A 19,961-nucleotide genomic window follows, 5' to 3' on the forward strand; every position below is an offset into this window, starting at 1 on the left:
TCATCAAAAAAGAAAGAAGGATGTCTGCCTGATGAATGTTGGAAAGCAGCAGCCGTTTACCTCCACAGTATTGTTTTGGAGTCTAATAAGGATGTAAATTATTCTTGTTTTGTGTTCAACAGGTGAAAGAAGTTCAGAAACGTTCAGAACCAGTTGAGTGTAAAGTAACTATCCCAATCCTCTCTCTGTGCAGCTGCAGAGCGGTCATGAGAAAGTGGCAGAACAGATCAGCAAAGATCTGACGCAGCTCTGCGCTCAACTCTCTGCTCTTTGGACACAGTTTTTGGAATCCACGGTTCCCAATCCATACATCCGATCATACCTGGCCCAGGAGCACCACACACTCCGGGTGAGAAAGAGACAGAGAGAGAGAAAGTGTTCTATGTTGAACTGTGACATTGTAGACTATAGGTATGCCCACACGGAATCTGCGCGCGCAGAATACCGCAGATTTTCCGCAGAATTTCGTAGATTTCTGCAGATTTTTAGCCCATTATTAATTCTGTTTATTTACTTGAGTAAATGTGTAAATATGTTTTTATTCAGTAATTAATGACTTTTTATTTATTATATTAAGGTTTTAGTTATAATACTCCGCTACAAACTCCCCAAATAACTCCGCAGAAATCTGCAGATTTTTACCAAAATTCTCCGCAGAAATAGCAAAAAATCTGCAGATTCCGTCTGGCCCTGACTATAGGTTATCCTATTATACAGTTGAAGTCAGAATTATTATAGATTATTATATAGATATAGATTATATTTGACTAGATATTTTTTCTAGATCCTAGTATTTAGCTTAAAGTGACATTTAAAGGCTTAACTATGTTAATTAAGAGAGTTAGGGTAATTAGACAAGTTATTGTATAATGATGTTTTTTTTCTGTAGACAATGAAAAAAAAATCTTGCTTAAGGGGGCTGATAATTTTAACCTTAAAAATTAAAAACGGGTTTTATTCTAGCCAAAATAAAACAAATAAGACTTTCTCCTGAAAAATATATTATAGAAAATACTGTGAAAAAATCTTTGTTCTGAGAATAGAAATATAGGGGCTATAGAGCCCCCTAAAATTGGCATAGTGACAACCATGGTATAGAGAGAGGAACTCTAGAGATTCTAGAACGCATTTGATTTGATAGAAAATCAGATAAGAAGCATCATAAGCATCTACAATAAGTCTAAGGGCCCTATCATGCACCCGGCGCAATGTGGCGCAAGGCATGATGCAATTGTTTTTTGCTAGTTTCAGCTCGGCGCAAGAGTCGTTTTGCGTCACGCTGTTTAAATATCAAATGCATTTGCGCTCATATGTGCGCCCATAGGCGTTCTGGTCTAAAAAAGGAGGCGTGTTGAGGCACATTGCTATTTTGAAATACTATAATAGATTTTTCAATAGACCAGAACAAAGCCGGTATATTGTCCAGCGCAGAGCGCGTTAGTTGTGCGCCTCGCTTACACACGGCTTAATACACAAAAGATGTAGAACAATACGCAAATATCTTTACATATGAAAAAGAATTCAAATATTAAGGATATATATATACAGTTGAAGTCAGAATTATTAGCGCCCCTGTTTATTTTTTTCCCCAATTTCTGTTTAATGGAGTGAAGATTGTTTCAGCACATTTCTAAGCATAATAGTTTTAGAAACCCATTTCTAATAACTGATTTATTTTATCTTTGCCATGATGATAGTAAATAATATTTTACTTAATATTTTTAAGACACTTCTGTACAGTTTAAAGTGACATTTAAAGGCTTAACTGGGTTAATTAGGTCAACTAGGCAGGTTAGGGTAATTAGGCAAGTAATTGTATAACGATTGTTTGTTCTGTAGACTATCAAAAAAAAATTAACTTAAAGGGGCTAATAATTTTGTCCCAAAATTGGTTTTTAAAAAATTCAAAGCTGCTTTTATTCTAGCCGAAATAAAACAAATACGACTTCTTCCAAAAGAAAAAATATTATCAGACATACTGTGAAAATTTCCTTGCTCTGTTAAACATCATTCGGGAAATATTAAAAAAAGGAAAAAAAATCAAAAGGGGGCTAATAATTCTGACTTCAACTGTATATATATATATATATATAGGATATAAATATAAAGGATTAAAATATTACAAAACATTATTTTCTAGCCTACAGTACATAAATATAAAAACCATACTTTCATGCCTTCTTCGTCTTCAGTTCATTCATAACAATTTGCTTTTGTATTATATTATTATTAGCAGTATTATTTATTATATGCATATTTATATTTGTTTTTTTAAAAACAAGCTTAGATTTGTCCACACTGAAAAAAATTAATCAAAGATGATTTCTTGGATTTACTCAATTTTTGTATGTTAAGTGGTTGTAAGCAAATGAATTGTGTTGAATTTAAACAAACAAATTAAGTTGAACATTATTTAGTTGAATTTGATTGTTTAAAATCAACACAAATGAATTGTTTGCGACAGTTCTGCATGCAACACTTTTTTCAGTGCACCTGTCAGGTTTCAGACCATATGGGGCACAGCATGTGTATTAGGATATAACTCAGGTTTTTGAGCACACTTCATTATTATTGTTCATTTATTCGTTTGCTGGGAATTAGAACTGAATTTAGAAACAATTTTAAAAACAAATCTTTGTGCCTAACAAATAAAATTATTTATAGGCTAATTGATGTTTGTGCGTACAAGGTTTCCCTATCCACGAGAGCGAAAGTGAAAGTTAATAATTTATCTCTCATTCTCGCGCTGCAGATGCTCTGTTTAACTCTGTTTTCTTGCTAGTGAAATGCTCAGTTTTTCCACTTACACTTACTTTACGTCATGTAAATAGCAAATGCAGTTATGGCGCACCACAACTGACTCTTAAAGGGAATGGGAGATGAAACTCTGATTGGTTTATTCTCAAAACACACCTATAACTCATTATGAAAATAAGCTCAACCCTTTTAGATCATGCGCCACGGTGCAAAGCGGATTTTTCCCTCCTTATATTAGCAAAAGGATTCTGACACGCCCCGAATGCGTTTGCACCCTGTGCTTTGCATTTTGCACATGGACCGTCAAAATAGAGCCCAAAGGGTTTTGAGTTCATTTACAAAATAAACATAGTTCAATTCAGTAGCTGCAACAATCCGACACTATTGCCTATAATTAGATTTATATTATCGTAGGTTGAATCCTGCAATAAATAGCTGTTCTCCTACACAGCCTTGAATTTCCCAGCATCCCTCACACCTCCGCTTCCTCTTGAGCGATGCATTAGATGTAGGATCTTCACATCTTCTGAAACATGCAGGATTTCCACCCACAGGACAGCTCAGCTTTTAATTACAGGACTCGGAGTTATTATAATGACGACAAAAGATGAAGAGATGAATCCAATTTTGCCTTTATAACTGGAGCGGTTTTATTGCTCTCTTCTACCCGAGGTAGCTTATTAAATATTTCTGCTCGCTGTGGAAGACGTGCATGTCTGATCTTAAAAAATATAAGACCTGAGATTGTAATGCATTTAAAATGTGCCCGCGAGACAAACGAGAAGAGAGTGAGAGACGCTTCAATTATTCAGGTAGAGCATGAACGATATATAACTTTGCATGATCTACTGTGACATAGAGAGTTACTTTTTACATTAATAACTCTTAAAATAGGCAATGTGTCAATCATCTATGTTTTAATTGTTGAAAAAGTAAAAAGGTTTATGTAAAACATCTCTTTTTCTACTCTCTAGGTTTGTTAATTAAAAATGACAAATTTACTACTTGGAATGTGCTAAAATGTATGCAATTTTATGAATGAATGAATTTACCCTGTTTAAAAGAAAATTAATTCATGAATGAAGTGATTTTTTTTTTAATTAAGTGAAATTAAGTGATCCTATTTAAACGAAAATGAATGAATGATTGAATGAAGCAATCCTGTAAAAAAGAAAATAAATGAATTAATTAATTAAGTAATTCTGTTTAATTCTTTTTATTTTAATTTCTGTAGCTCTTTTACAATGTAGATTGTGTCAAATCAAATTAAGAAAATGAATAAATGAAAGAATAAAGTGATCCTATCTAAAAAAAAAATAATGTGTGAATGAAAAATACGATATCTCTTTTTCTACTATAGTTTTTTTTTCATTAAAAAGGACAAATTTACTACTTAGGTTGTGTTATAATGTGTTTATTAAAAAAATAAAAATAAAATATATATATATATATATATATATATATATATATATATATATATATATATATATATATATATATATATATATATATATATAATTTATATTATATATCCAATTTATTATTATTTATTATTAAGAAAATCCAGTCATCCAATAGCATCCAATACATTAAATACATAAAGTATAAATAAAAACAAACACATAAATACACACTTCAAATAGGGATAAAAATAAAATAAAATAAAATAAAATAAAATAAAATAAAAATAAATAAATAAATAAATAAATAAATAAATAAATAAATAAATAAATAAATAAATAAATAAATAAATAAATAAACAAACAAACAAACAAACAAACAAGAAGCTAATTAGTTTCGGTATTATAATTCTAAAATAAATCTAAAATAAGAGAGGTTGTATTACTCCATGACTAACCCTGAAAATAAAATAAAACAGTTTATGAGGTATTAATTTTAACTTTCTGATTAAATAATTAAATAATTAAGTGTTCTTTTTCTACAGGCTTATTTCTATTATTATCATTTTATTTTACTTTATTATTATATTTATACATGCTAAATTTATTGTTTATTTGCAGGTCAGGAGATTTTCTGAAGCATATTTCTTCACTGAACATCCCAAAGAGTCTTCGCTCACATTTCAGGAAGAGCTGTGAGTCTTTTATTATTGTATAGTTTATCAGGCACATAAAACATATGCCTAGCTGTCCTAATGCAGACATGACTTTAAATGAAGGTACTGGTTACTACCGATGACCTTTTAATTCACTAACGATGAGTGATTTACATTTTCAAATATTATAATTTAGCTTGATTTGTATTTGTGACATAAATAATAATAAACATTAGCCTTGTTGTGCATGTGAGCCTTAAAAAATGATATCCCTCTCATTAGAATCAACAGACATGCACAGGTTTCCACAGAGATGCGCAATTCAGATTACCTGCTCCGTATGCCTCCTCTTCCGGTGGAGTGTCTGGACATTGATGGAGACTGGAGCAGCCTGCCAATCATCTTTGAGGACAGATATGTGGACACGCCCTGTTTAGGTGACTGCACACAGTGATCCTGTTTAAAAGAAAATGAATGAATGAATGAATGAATGAATGAATGATATGATCATGTGTAAAAGAAAATGAATGAATGAATGAATGAATGAATGAATGATCATGTTTAAAAGAAAATAAATGAATGAATGAATGAATATGATATGATCACATTTAAAAGAAAATGAATGAATGAATGAATGAATGGTTAAATGAATGAATGGTCATGTTTAAAAGAAATGAATGAATGGATTAATGAATGATATGATCATGTTTAAAATGAATGAATGAATGAATGAATGAATATGATATGATCATGTTTAAAAGAAAATGAATGAATGAATGAATGAATAAATGAATGATCGTTTAAAAATGAATTAATAAATGAATTAATGAATGATATGATCATGTTTAAAAATGAATGAATGAATGAATGATCATGTTTAAAAGAAAATGAATGAATGAATGAAAAAATGAATGAATGAATGATACAATCATGTTTAAAAGAAAATGAATGAATGAATGAATGAATGAATGAATGAATGATATGATCTTGTTTAAAAGAAAATGAATGAATAAATGAATGATTGCAGTGATCTTGTTTAAAACAAATTGAATGGATGAATGAATGAATGAATGAATGAATGAATGAATGAATGAATATGCATATGAACAAAAAACATGTATTCATTAGTTTAGCTGTTTGTTTGGGTATTTAATCACAAATGAATGAATGAAACAAAAAAAACTGTGGAAAAGGCAAACAAGAATATAACAAAGTATGCGCACAAAAACAAAGTTTCTGAATCAACATGTAAACTTGTTTTTCTGGAACTAAGAGCTTATGCAATAGAAATACAGTTATCTCAGCATAAAAACCATCATGCCTATGGAAAGTCATCCCAAAAGATAACATTTCATGCACATGAAAATGTATTGGGTTCTTGGCATGATTTAATCAAAGAATGGCTGATAAAATGAACAGCAATGAATTGAAAACAAATCAACAGAAGTACAGATTTTGAACACTTTTCTCTTTCTCTGTTCTAGACTACAATGTCGTCCATGAGCAAAATCAGGCTGTCTTGAACTCTCAGCCTTGTTTTGAGCCGACTAGGGTAAAAGGCCAAACAGCCAGTCCAGCTGAGAAAACACAGGACACCAGTTTACCAGCAACAAGCCCTGAGGAACCTCCATCTGAAGACTGTACAGAAATGCCCACATACATGACCCTGACTGACCACCAGGATGATGATGTCACTGAACATATCAAACCCAGACCTCAAGCAGAGACTCTGACTGACCATGTGGAGGAGGCAGATATTGATGGATGCGAATTTATTACGACAAGCTCTAATTCAAGAATCCATTCTGTAGATGAGGTCACGTGCCAATATGAAAATGATGGCAACACTATGTCGGTAGACACCGATGATGTAATAGATAACCAAGAGAAAACCAGCTGCCAAAAAGAAGCTGCTAATGAATCCGATCATACAAGTTCACAACAAACTAATGTTTTTAATAGTGGGCAGCCATTGCTGCTTGTTCCCACAGATCTTGGAGAACTTCCTGACCTTACCAGCCTTGGCAGCTTCGAATTTTTACCCACATATAATCATGATGACAATCTCGAAACACCAGGTGATACTGGGAGTCCTGACAACCAGGAGCCACAAACGGTTTTCGATAACAGACACATCCAAGCACCTGCAAAGGATTACGGAGGCAAGGATACATCACCAGGTATTCTACTGAAGGCTACCCTACCTGGAACAGACCCTTTAGTCACATCCCCTTCACGTAATGTTATACATCAGATCCGCCGTTTATCTGAGACTCCACCCAGGGGTGTGTTTTTGGGCGGGGCTAAGCTAATGAATCGCTCCTCCTCTGTGATCTCAGACTCTGGAATTGAGAGCGAGCCAAGCTCGGTGGCCTGGACTTTGGAGGGTAGGGGAGTTGTCGCAGGGGGTCGTGACATCTTGCAGAGCTTGGCGCGCTGTCGGACTGCCCATCAGAGCTCTTTGGAGGGCTTACAAACCGAAAGTCATGGCAGCCTGCCAAGTGCCACACAGGCCTCTTTGACCTCTATAAGCTCTCTGCCGTATGAAGAGGAGGAGGATAGACAGCTCAACACGTTAACCAAATCTGCCTCAGCTCCGCAGATCAGCAGCCCTGACGACACAGAGGAAGATCGTGAAACACCCAATCAGGAGACGAGGACTGTGTGTGAGGCCAATCAGGTGACAGGGACTAGGTGTGAGGCCAATCCGATGAGGCAGAATAAAGAATCTGCCAATGAGGTGAAAAGGAATCTCCAAATGGAGGAAACTACCCAACAGGATACTACAAATGTCCTTGTAGCCAATCACATAAGGGATGAAGCTGCCAATGAGGTGAAGCAGACTCTTCAAGAGGTTACTAGGGAGGATGGAAACACAACAACCAATCAAGAGAAAAGGAATGTTTGTGTGGCCAATCAGTTGAGGAAGAGTGAGGTTGCTGCCAATGAGGTGAAGCAGAATCTTCAAGGAGTTTTTAGGGAGGATGGAAACGAAACAAGCAATCAGGAGATCGATATAGAAGAGTCGTCCAATCAGGATATCACAGATCTTACTTTTGTGAATCCTGAAATGCTACTATACCAGCAATTTTTGATGGATAGTGGTAAAGATGCCACATTGGAGGAACTAACTGAAAACTCCAAGGACTTTCAAGGAAACATTTTGCTTAAGGAGTATTTGATGGATGAAAGCACAGAGATTTGTCGATGTGAAGATGAATACTGCGAACACAAAAGGAAGCTGGAGTCAAACCAGTATCACAAGGATGCTGACGACATCAGTGTCTGTCATATTCATTTGAACGAACTGGAAGTAGCAAGTATGGAGAACCTCCCAGAACCAACAACCAATGACAAGAGGACTCATGGAATTGCAGCCAATGAGAAAGAAAGGCCTGCTGATCCCATTGAGCCTCCAACCAATGAGAGAGATCAGCAAATTTTAGAGGGACAGAGCAGAATCAATAAAGTGCCAAGTACAGGTCTGGCATTTGTAAATAAAAAGGTGGTGGAGGTTGTTAACCTGTCGGTGTCATGCGCTCCCACGTGCCTGCCCTTCTCATCTGTACTACGCGATTCACCTTCGGTCAGTGGAATCTCCACACGACAGGCCACCTCACCCATTACCCATCAACCTCTGGGCTCCTTCGGGATCATCTCCTCCAACTCCTTCTTTGGTGCTGACCAGGAAATCAATGAGAGGATGATAAAGTAAGGCTTTCTTGGATTTAGTTTTATGTATTCATATATATTCTTACATATACAGGAGTAGACTTCTATGGTGCTCAGTAGGATTGCAAAGGTACATGTATTCGTTATGCACTGTCAATCTACAGGAGTCACCATTTGGTTCATTTAGTCTGAGGATGAATACAGTCAGTCTAGATGTGCAAGTCACTTGATTTAGGTAGAAGATGACCATAGTGGTTCAACAACTGAGGTGTCATTCACAGAGAATGTGTCTTTGCTTCTGAAATTGTGAGATGGAGAGCTCAGGGATGGTTCTGCCATGTTTACGTCAATTAAAACAGTTGTCATTTCAACTTGCTACCGTAGACCCAAGCTCGCAATGCTTCCCCCACCTCCTAGTTCTTCTGATTGGTCCACTGCTTTGAAACTAACATTAATCAGATTATTGATTAAAACAGGGGGGCATTTTGATTATTGAAGCTGCACTGAAACTGCAATTAGGGCTCTAAACACCACAGAAGTCCCCTTTATGTCACAAAATGTGCAGGAAAATACTGTGTGTTTTCCTCAAAAACCTTAAAGTCCATGTGAAATCAAAATTTACAATGTTTATTTTGCTAGCTCACATTGTTAAGCATAAAGCGAACTATCAATCCATGCAAGTCAATCCACTGAAGAAAATTAGGGGTTTTTTTTTTTGGTAATCTTCAATCAAAGTCTGACCATTCTGCGATTGGAGTGGCGGATGGTCCTACTGTGGATTTCAACCCGAGGGGTTCCATAGCAACAGCATACTAACGCCCTCTCTTTGGTTTTCCTATGAGGGAATAATGCGTAAAAGAAAGCCCCACCCCTTACTGAATATTCCATTTCAGTCGGAAACACATCAACATTCTGAAATAAAAGTGTTACGCCAATGGTCATACACCACCCCACCCGCTCCGAGCTGAGACTGAACTGCCGACTCTCAGTATGGGAGTGGGTTGCTCTACCAAAAAGGCTAAGAACATGACCATGACTTTTTAGAGGTCAGAGAAGTGAGGTTTACCTGCACAGTACTTCACTATCTGCCCTGTGCTACACTCACACCCCTAAACCTCACCCCTATCCGGGTCACGGCACCAATGTAACCCCACCAGTCATACACCACCCAACTCAGCACTTCATTAGCTGGCCTCTACTACCAAAAGCAACTTAAGCATAAGCAACCTATTCACACAGACTTATTTTTAGCTGAAGAATGATTGAAATTAAGGTCTTGTATGACTAAATGCATGCTATTTCTTTTGTTCTCTCCACTCATTCAGTCCCTTTCAATCAACAACTGATAGGACTTCCTTACTTTATGTTTTTGATTAAAAACAAAACAAAGAAAGAAATGCAAATGAATGTGCCAAATCCAATTATAACAAATTAGCAACTGGCAACCAGGCTGTTATACAAGTATACAATTCGCTCTATTATTAATCTGCGGTTGGTCAATGTTTATACTGATCGAGCTACCAGGATTTATACTGGGCTTCCTCATGTCAAAACACAACGAGGTGGAAATTTCCACCAAAAAGCATGCTTGCTAAACTCCAATCAGCCAATCAGAGTAACCGGCAACCAGCCTGTAACTACTTAAGTGTACAATTCACTATGCTATTAATGTTTTTCACTTTCGTCTGCAAGCTTCTTTAAGGCAAAGGAAGCCCTGCTGAGGGAGCTGGTGTTCAGGGGCACTCTCTACAGTGATCTGCCTTACCTCGCGTCTGAACATCCTTACTTTCCACCTGAAGAAGACGACACAGAGTTTGAGGATGGGATCCACCTGGTGGTGTGCGTCCACGGACTTGATGGTAAATGCTTCAGCCTTGAAGAAAACAGTTTGGATTTATTTAAATATGCAAAACTTCTCAGGTTATCTACAGTATTGGTCTCAAACTCAATTCCTGTCGCAGCTATGCACAGTTTTGCTCCAACCCTAATCAAAAAGCTAATGCCAGTAATCAAGGTGTTCAAGGACAGCGTTCACCAAGCTTGAACTTTCCAACACAGCGAACTGCGAAACTTGTCGCACAAGCTTGCGTTTATGGCAATTTATGACGCATTCACATGTGTATGAATAGAAGTCTATAGGGAGAAAAGTGCAGTGTGACCCCAGCTTTAGGCAGGTGTGAGTTGGAGCTGGTTGGAGCTAAACCATGCAGAGCTGAGGCCCTCCAGGAACTGAGTTTAAGACCATTGATCTACAGTAAACTGTTTATCTTGTTTGTTGTTACCAGGTAACAGCGCAGATCTGCGGTTGGTCAAGACTTTTGTAGAGCTCGGGCTGCCAGGATCTAGACTGGACTTCCTCATGTCAGAACGCAACCAGGTGATCATGCAACCAATCAGCACACTTGCTAAACTCCATATTAGCCAATCAGAACAGTGACAGATTAATGGTTAGATCAGAATGTCTTACAAAGAAAAAACCTGTTAAACGATTGGCTACTGAGAAGACTTTGGGCAAAAAAAAAAAAAAAAAAGGGACAAAATATAAAAAGCAAAGTATAGACCATTATTACAGTATAAAACTAGTGAACTTCAGTGAATGGTCAAATGAATGCATAAATGAATGGTAATGATCAATGAGCAATTAATATCAGTTTTAAAAATAGATAAAAACAATAAGGTTTCTGACAATCAGAAACGTGAAGTCCATTTAAAAGTATGAAAATTAGGTAAAGTCTAAAAATCTGTAGCTATTTTCCTCACATTATTTCATTATTATTATGTTTGCATAAACATTTGAATGGAGTACAATTATAACTTTAGACAAGTCAACAACACTGCAACTGGGCACATCAACCAATCAGAAAGCTCCAATTCCCCTCAACATCCAATCAGACCTTTCTTATAGTTTACAGATTAAGCCTGATCAGCTTTCTGTTGACATTTCTTCATCTTGTTTTTTCCAGACAGACACGTTTGCAGATTTTGACACCATGACTGACAGACTTCTGGATGAGATCATTCAGCACATCCAGCTGTACAACCTCACTATCCACCGCATCAGGTAGCAATTTACCTCATTCAACACATGTAAAACTCACCATCATATTGATATTTTCATCTGTGATTTCAAGAACATCTCAAACTAACGTTACTGGTAGAGATTCAGTTTCAGGCAGATTTCATTCAAAGGACTAGCAAGACCGTGTTAACTAGCCCAAGATTAACACTGTGTGACTTTTAAACCTTATGATCCCACCGTGTGCTAAGCTATGTGCACACAAATACAAATGACAGACTAGTGCTCCCTCTTGTGGTTGTATATTGATATACATCTGCCACACTTCAGAGTAATCTCGTTACAAGACACATTATTTTTGTCTTTACATAAAAATATTTAGTAAAAGTATCTTCATTTGTTGTTTGGTACATAATAGTCAAGATTTTCCTTCACGTGTTTTATTTTGAATAAGTATAGCATGAGGGATGTGCTTTTTTTAACCTCTTCTTGTTGCCACAAGATGGCGGTAAAGCAAAACAAAGTGATGCTGAAGAAATTAAATCTAGTCATACTGCGAAAAACGTAACAAATGTTTCTCCAAGTTAATTTGAATAGTTTTAATGTGTGAAATCTTAATTTTTTATTCACCCGGTATGCTTTTTTTAAATCAAATTCACACTCTTTGTTCCTTCTCTGAAGTCTCAAATGGTAAAATCAAAACTCAGGCGAGTCTAATTAAAGAATTGAAAATGGAAAATGGCGTACATCTCATTAAAATCTGATCCTCATTTACTGTAGCACACTTATTTAAGTGAAATTCAATGTCTGCCTTTTCTTTTTGCAGTTTTATTGGACACTCTTTGGGGAATGTCATCATACGTTCTGTACTGACCCGACCCAGATTCCGCTGTTACCTTTGTAAACTCCACACCTTCCTATCTCTGTCTGGTCCCCACCTGGGAACACTGTATAATAACAGCACACTGGTCAGCACAGGTACTGAAATACTGCCCATCATCATCAAATCTATACTTTTATTCATTAAACTGATCAAAAGTGACAGTAAAAAAAAAACATCCATAAAGTTACAATCGACTTAAAATAAGTTGTTATTTGGATCTTTTAATTGATTAAATGATCAGTTTTACAAATATTTGTTAAATATGGATCTTGGTGACTAGTCATAAGAATTAATTACATGGATAAAAACTATTTTAATTGGTAATAGAATTTCACAATTCACTGCATTGTTGTAATGTAATGTGTATTTATAGCGCATTTATCGTGTAAATACACGCAAACCCTGCTGAAAAATCCAGCTTAAACCAGCCTAGGCTGGTTGGCTGGTTTTAACTGGTCGAACAGGCTGGTTTTAGAGGGGTTTTGGCCACTTCCAGGCTGGTTTCCAGCCATTTCCAGCCTGGTCTTAGCTGGTCAGGCTGGAAAATGACCAGCCAAATCCAGCTAAAACCAGCTTAACCAGCCTGGTTTAAGCTGGATATAGCTGGTTTTGGCTGGACTTCCAGCTTGGCTAGGCTGGTCAAGCTGGTTTTAGCTGGTCATCTCCCAGCCTGACCAGCTAAGACCAGGCTGGAAATGGCTGGAAACCAGCCTGGAAGTGGCCAAAACCCCTCTAAAACCAGCCTGGTCGACCAGCTAAAACCAGCCAACCAGCTTAGGCTGGTTTAAGCTGGATTTTTCAGCAGGGGAGCGCTTTACAATCATAAGGGGGGTCTCTTCACACCACCACCAGTCCAGCATCCACTTGTTAATATTGTATTGTTAATATTGACCAAAGAAAAGCAATCTTAGTGAACAAGCAGTATTGCATAGTAAGTATGGAGTCAATATGGAGCATCAGGGTTTGCCAAACTGAATCTTTAGAGTCTGTCATAATTAACTAACCTTCATGTCATTCTAAATTAATCTGAGTTTCTGTTGTTGTTGTTGTTGTTTAGGTCTGTGGCTAATGCAGAAACTGAAGAAGTCCGGCTCTCTGCTGCAGCTCACGTTCAGAGATCACACCGACCCGCGACAGACCTTCCTCTACACGCTCAGCAAAAAACCAGGTACAGGCACGTGGATAAATAAGCAAGGGTGAACACAATCACACATACACAAACATCCATGTTTTCTTACTGTCTTTGTCCAGGTCTGCAGTTCTTCAAGAATGTGGTCTTGGTGGCCTCACCACAGGACAGATATGTGCCCTTTCACTCGGCCCGAATTGAGATGTGCCGGACAGCCCTTAAAGACAGAACCACAGGTCTGTTAGCTCCCTCATAGCAACCTCAGAACAGAAACACCCTGGCGATGTTTTGAAAACCACTCAAATGACCACATATTATTCTTTAAAAATGTTATAACATGGCAACAGCATACTAATGCTTTAGCAACACAGCAACCAAGAGGAACACCCAGACAATGTACTATAAACACTCAAACAACAATACCTTTGCCCTATCAAATAACTAGCAAGCACTAAGCAACACCCTAGCAACCAAATGAAATTGGCTGATCTGTCGCTTTAACTAATCTTTTAGCATTTACATTTAAAATTAAAAACATCAGAGTAACTAGCAGGCATGTCCTGTAGCATTCTAGCAATCCATTAGGACAATCTAGACAACACCGCAACACCCTAGCAACCAAATGGAATATTGTATGATGACTTGCTTTAATAATTATATTTCCAAATGGGGGTTCAATCTGCTGATGTTACCCATTATAAAAAAAGGAAATAAGTGAGTGTTTTACATTTTACATCTAAATTTAGAATTAGCATAGCAACTCCAGATTAACAAACATATGAACATTCCTGAGCGACTAACTGTACCATCATGGCATCGGTTGTTTTAACTGGCAACACCCTTAGCAACCAAATGGGATTCCCTAAGATCAGTTCGTCAGCTTTTCTTTACCCCAGCAACCACAACAACATCAAAAACAGCCTAGCAATAAAAAATAATGGTCTAGCAACTAGCATCTAAGACAGTTAAGGATATATAATGCAGCACCTTAGCAACCAACCTGAAAAACCAAGAATTGATTGCTTCAATTTCTGTTATATGTTTTATATTTACAATTATAAACAGCCTGGTAACACAGTAAAACTCACAGCTTTAACAACATAGCAACACCCTAGCAACCAATTGTAATGCCCTGGCAACATGCTGAAACCAACACAACAACCACATAGCAACACTCAAGCAACTTGCTAAAACAAACCCTTTGACCTCATAGCAACATCCTTACAAAATGGCAACCAATTATAATGCTCTGGCAACATGCTGAAACCAACACAACAACCACATAGCAACACTCAAGCAACGTGCTAAAACAAACCCTTTGACCTCATAGCAACAGTCTTACAAATAGCAACCAAATGTAATACCCTGGCAACTAAGACAGCCTAGGTTGCATAACGCAGCACCTTAGCAACCAACTGGAAAAATCTAGAATTGATTGCTTCAAAGTCTGTTAACGTTGTATATTTACTAGGGATGTAACGGTATCAGAATTTCACGGTACGGTAATACCTCGGTATGAATGTCACGGTACGGTATTTATTGAATCATTTACAGGAAAAAACAAAACTTATGAAAATACTCCAAAAAAGTGCCAAAAGTGTCAATGACATACAAATTAGCCATCTATCTGTAAGCTTTGAAACAGGAACTTCAATTTTAATAACAAAAAACTATTAAACCATGTAAAAAAATAAAGTTTCAATTTAGTATTGTTGAAAACTCATCACATTCAACATTTAATCACACTCAGCCCATCTACCCAGATGAGAGCTCTGCTAGTCGGACTTCTCATCAAGCATCTCCCGCTGGATCTAATCTCACTATATTTATTAAACGGGATATTTCATTTATCTTGTTGTCTTTATCTAACGACATATTCCCTGACTTTGGTCACTGGAATCTATTACTTGTTCTCAGGTAACGTGTTTTGGCTGAGCGCAAAGATAAGTTAATGATTAATGTAACCACTTACATTCTGTATATTGACTGATCGCTTGCCTTTATTTCCTATAATGTATAAACTTATTGTATGTTATACTTTTAAAATGGCCATTATCGATTCTTAAAACTGATACTCAGCAAAAGAGAGGGTGTGTTTCGTATTTTTACTGAAATTGAAAGGAGGCAGTTGTTATCGGCTCCGTTTTGTTATAAATATCCACACAGTGAAGATGACGCTCATCTTATGCAGCACGGCGCCTCAACATTTCTGCTGTCTAAGTTGCTAATATTAAAATGAAAATAGGCAGTTCCTTAAATCATGTTTACATTTTATTGTTGAGAAAGTGAAACAACGAAGCCAGGGTGATGTGAATGAAGTTATAAAGTACATGGTTCCCTTTGAAGATTTACCCGTGTCCTCGGTATAGTCTGCTTTTCCATATCAAACTGAGAAGAAGAGACTGCAGCCTTGATCAAACTTGCGAAGTCTGAACTTACACGGAGATAATGCAGGACTGAACTGTGCGTGTAAAGCAGGTCGCACACCAGAAGCGACGCTCGGCGGCGCGCCGCGCAGCGCCACGCAGCGCCATGTATTTTAGAATTCTAATCATAGGTTTCTATCAGGATACACACACCGGCGGCTGTCGGCGGCGCCGGCTCAGGACGCAGTTCATTTTTCAGCCGCGCCACAGAGCGCCATCTGATTAGTTTCATGTTAAATATCATTCGAATGTGCGCGTCTGGTGTGCGATACTTTAATCTGTCATGTACGCGCCGTGTCGCGGCGCCGAGCGGCGCTTCTGGTGTGCGACCTGCTTTAGAGTTTTCCAGCTCTTTTCATCCCCGCTTCTAGCAGCACACTCCATTTCCGCATTACTGGATCTGTAGCAACAACAGACCGCAAGGGATGATGGTCAAGCATGGGCTGATGGCAATTGTAGTTTTCGTTACCTCCCGTTCGCTTCATTCGCCTGAGCAAATTTTCTCAGAAGACCTATAGTTTTACCGAGTCATGCGACTTCGGTAATATCGAAAAAAATTAATATTGCGGTATGACGGTATTTACAATACCGTTACATCCCTAATATTTACAATTAATAACAGCCTGGTAACATAGTGGAAGCCACACCTATTACAACAACTAAGACAGCCTAGGTTGCATAACGTAGCACCTTAGCAACCAACTGGAAAAATCTAGAATCGATTGCTTCAATTTCTGTTAATGTTTTATATTTACAATTATGAACAGCCTGGTAACAGCGAAAGCCACACCTATTACAACGTAACAACACCCTAGCAACCAATTACAATGCCCTGGCAACATGCTGAAACCAACACAACAACCACATAGCAACATTCAACCAACGTGCTGAAACAAACCCTTTGACCACATAGCAACACCCTTACAAATAGCAACCAAATGTAATACCCTGGAAACTAAGACAGCCTAGGTTGCATAACGCAGCACCTTGGTAACCAACTGGAAAAACCCAGAATCAATTGCTTTAATTTCTGTTAACATTTTATATTTACAATTATAAACAGCCTGGTTCCCCCCCCAACCCCCCCCCCCCGCTATTCACTTTCATTCGCAAGCAATCCCCACACCCCCACTTCTTAAGTTTTGTCTGCAAACCCCCACTCTTCACTTCAGTCCACGACTCCACCTCCCCACCCTCTGCTATTCACTATCGTTCACAAACACACCAACCTGGTCTTTACTTTTGTTAGCTACAGCCCCCCCCCCCCCCCCCAACCCCCTCCCCCCACCCCCCACCCCCCTTCTGGCATTATTTTCCGCAAGCCCCCCACAACAATTTTCACTTTAGTTCGGCAGCTCTACCATTTGTCCACACCCCCCTATAAGTGCCCATACCATCCAGTGGCATCCCTGCTGAAACCAACAACCACTAAGCAACACTCTATCAACTTGCTGAATCCAACCCAACAACCACATAGCAACACCCTAACAACCGACTGTAACACGCTGGCATCAGTATAACTCCGATTAGTTTCTCTGTGTCTCCCATTAGCCACACATCAATCAGCCAGCAGTGTGGATGAAGCGTCACAGGAAGAGAGGAAGTTAAAGAGAGCGCTTTTCATTTTATTAGACTGTCACTTCTGAGAGTGGCGTGCGCTTCTGTGACAGCTATTTTTCTCTTGGTTTGAGAGAGAGAGAGATTAGAGAATTCAGCCTCGTTGTGAAAGCCAATGTGACAGAGAGAGCTAAAGATACACACTCTGAGTTGCCGCACACACACATATACATGTATACACGGTTTACAGGGACACTACGTAGGCTTATTATATGGCCCCAAACCAAGTGTGCCGCAAGCCTACGTTTGAGTGAAGGTTTCGGCCGTTAGATCGCCCCCTGGGGGCTGGCTGCAGTACAAGTCATAAAGCCCGCCTCCTCCTTGTTAATGAAGGAGACTTGAGCCCAAATAAAAAAAAATATTTCACTTGCAATAAAATGTCCCGAAAGATAGTTCTGGTCGCTTAAGGCACTGGTTATTGTGCTGAAATAGGTGCAGATCTTCATTTTTGTAAACAGTTTGTTTTTAGCAGTAATTTAATGCTGGGCGTGTCATCGTGATTTACAGCTGTGATTGACAGTTTCTCAAAGCGCGGCGTCTGAGCTTCGGCAGGAGACTGAAGTAGACTGAAATGTTATTATTCGATTTCTGTGTTATTTTACCATGACAAAATGAGTTCAGCAGTAAACTATAGTTTCTGACATACATGATCCTGGTGGAACACTGTTTATTCGCTAAGTTCAGGGCTTTTTTCGGGCTTTATTAGTTTGCTGATACACGCCTAGCCACCCAGATAGCAAAACACAGTTCCGGCTAGATTCTCGCCTGCCGGAGACTTATCTCTTAGAGCTCAGACTGACTAATGTTACCTCTGCTGGACCTACTCCGGATGCCTGGACTCACTGCCCGATTCCAGTCCGAGTCAATCGAGCCAGATGCGGCGGCCGAGCGAGCAGGCGCTGCCGCATGCGAGCCGGAATCAGCCTGCGACGCCGCGAGTAAGTTATGCGCTTCGGCCTGGAGCTGGCGCGATTGAATATATAAAACCCTCATATTTGTTAACGTTATTACATCCATTTGTGTTGATATGACAGCAAACGCATGCTGAGAAGTTCGGGGGGCGTAGTTGATTTTACATAAAGCGTTTGATTGGAAGCTCGACTCCGCTCATTTTCACGGCTCCTCCTCTGGCTCCATCAGACAGTCCTTCTGCGCATGTCTGGCTCCAATTTCAGCAGTCTTTTGCGACAGTTTGTGCCCGTCAAGCAGGCGTTTTGCCCTCAAGGCGTTCAATGGGAAAAAGGGCTGTCGCGTCGTCCATATTTTTTACAGTCATTGCCCCAAACCAAACCCTCAAAGGAAACTATTTTAATTTTTAATTTTAAAACACCCCGTTAAGTATAGTTTTACGTTAGTGTTATGAAACTATAAGGACACAAGGTGAAACCATCTATTAAAACCACTTTATAAGAGGACAACTGAGTCATACACATGTCATTATACAGGTTGTGTCCCTGTAAAGTACATAAACCTGTACACACACACAGTCTGTTATCATATAGAACAATGGTAGATGCCAAGAAATAGAGACTTACTGTAAATGAATGGTTAATGCATAGCTAGCTGAGAAATGCACAGAGCTCGTCAATATGGAAAGTATCAATCAGATGGTGCTGTAGATTTTCCAATATGATGTGTGCACAGGTTTCGATCAATCCACTGAGAGATGAAGCATGTTCGCAGACTCTCAGAAACTTCTGGAAAGAAACTAGTCAATGTATTTGCAGAATCTGCAAGGTTTATGCATCAAATCTGTAAAAAATATGTAAAGCTGCTATGCATTTATGTAGGGCTAAAGATTTTACTGTCTACTATTAGCTATTAATTTCACTCAAGTTAAATTTAGAATGTAAATTGTATTAAAATAAATGGAAAAAAAGTATTATCTAAGTATATATGTATATAAGTATGTTCTACTTGTTTTATATTAAAATAAGTAAAAAAAATAAATAAATAAAAAGGTCATTCAAGAAAGGAAATGCAAGAAATAGTTATCAGCGTTCTGCCACTCTGGTCTTGTAAATTCTTGTTTTAGTGGCAGAGTCCAGACAATGGCTCTGTCTTGTCCTGTTTCTGTCATTGTATGTGTCTCTGTGTGCGCTCTGTGTGTCCCTGGGACACGCGCTCTTGTACTCGTGTTTGTGTTTTGTTCTGTTTCATTCTCAGTGTCTCCATCTAGTTTATTGCGGTTTTGGTTGGCGCTGAGATGAAACATGCGTGTTGCATTATGTGTGAGAACACTGTAAGGTGTTTGCATCTATCGTGTGCTTGTGTCTTGCATCTATTTGTTTTTGTGTTGTCCAAGCACATGGCTCTGTGTTTACATTGTGGCCGCGTGCTTCAGTCCTCTTATTGTGAACACGCGGTTAATGAGTTCTCTCATTGGCTACATGTTCTTGTCCCGT

The 19,961-nt window shown here is 38.2% G+C and overlaps 1 protein-coding gene across 2 annotated transcripts in view; it reads left to right on the forward strand.

Annotated features, from left to right (window-relative positions):
* fam135b (family with sequence similarity 135 member B) overlaps window positions 1-19,961 on the forward strand; it is a 78,423-nt gene that overhangs the window by 54,577 nt on the left and 3,885 nt on the right. For both annotated transcript variants that reach the window (XM_087295277.1, XM_087295276.1), the window contains exons 10-19: window positions 194-349; window positions 4,779-4,852; window positions 5,096-5,250; window positions 6,298-8,524; window positions 10,178-10,344; window positions 10,771-10,862; window positions 11,449-11,546; window positions 12,328-12,479; window positions 13,442-13,552; window positions 13,636-13,749. In XM_087295277.1, the coding sequence (XP_087151403.1) occupies window positions 194-349; window positions 4,779-4,852; window positions 5,096-5,250; window positions 6,298-8,524; window positions 10,178-10,344; window positions 10,771-10,862; window positions 11,449-11,546; window positions 12,328-12,479; window positions 13,442-13,552; window positions 13,636-13,749 (3,346 nt within the window). The remainder of the gene's footprint in view (window positions 1-193; window positions 350-4,778; window positions 4,853-5,095; window positions 5,251-6,297; window positions 8,525-10,177; window positions 10,345-10,770; window positions 10,863-11,448; window positions 11,547-12,327; window positions 12,480-13,441; window positions 13,553-13,635; window positions 13,750-19,961) is intronic.

This window comes from Danio rerio, chromosome 19 (genome assembly GCF_052040795.2).
Source record: "Danio rerio strain M-AB ecotype USA chromosome 19, GRCz13ab, whole genome shotgun sequence".
Taxonomy (NCBI): Eukaryota; Metazoa; Chordata; class Actinopteri; order Cypriniformes; family Danionidae; genus Danio; species Danio rerio.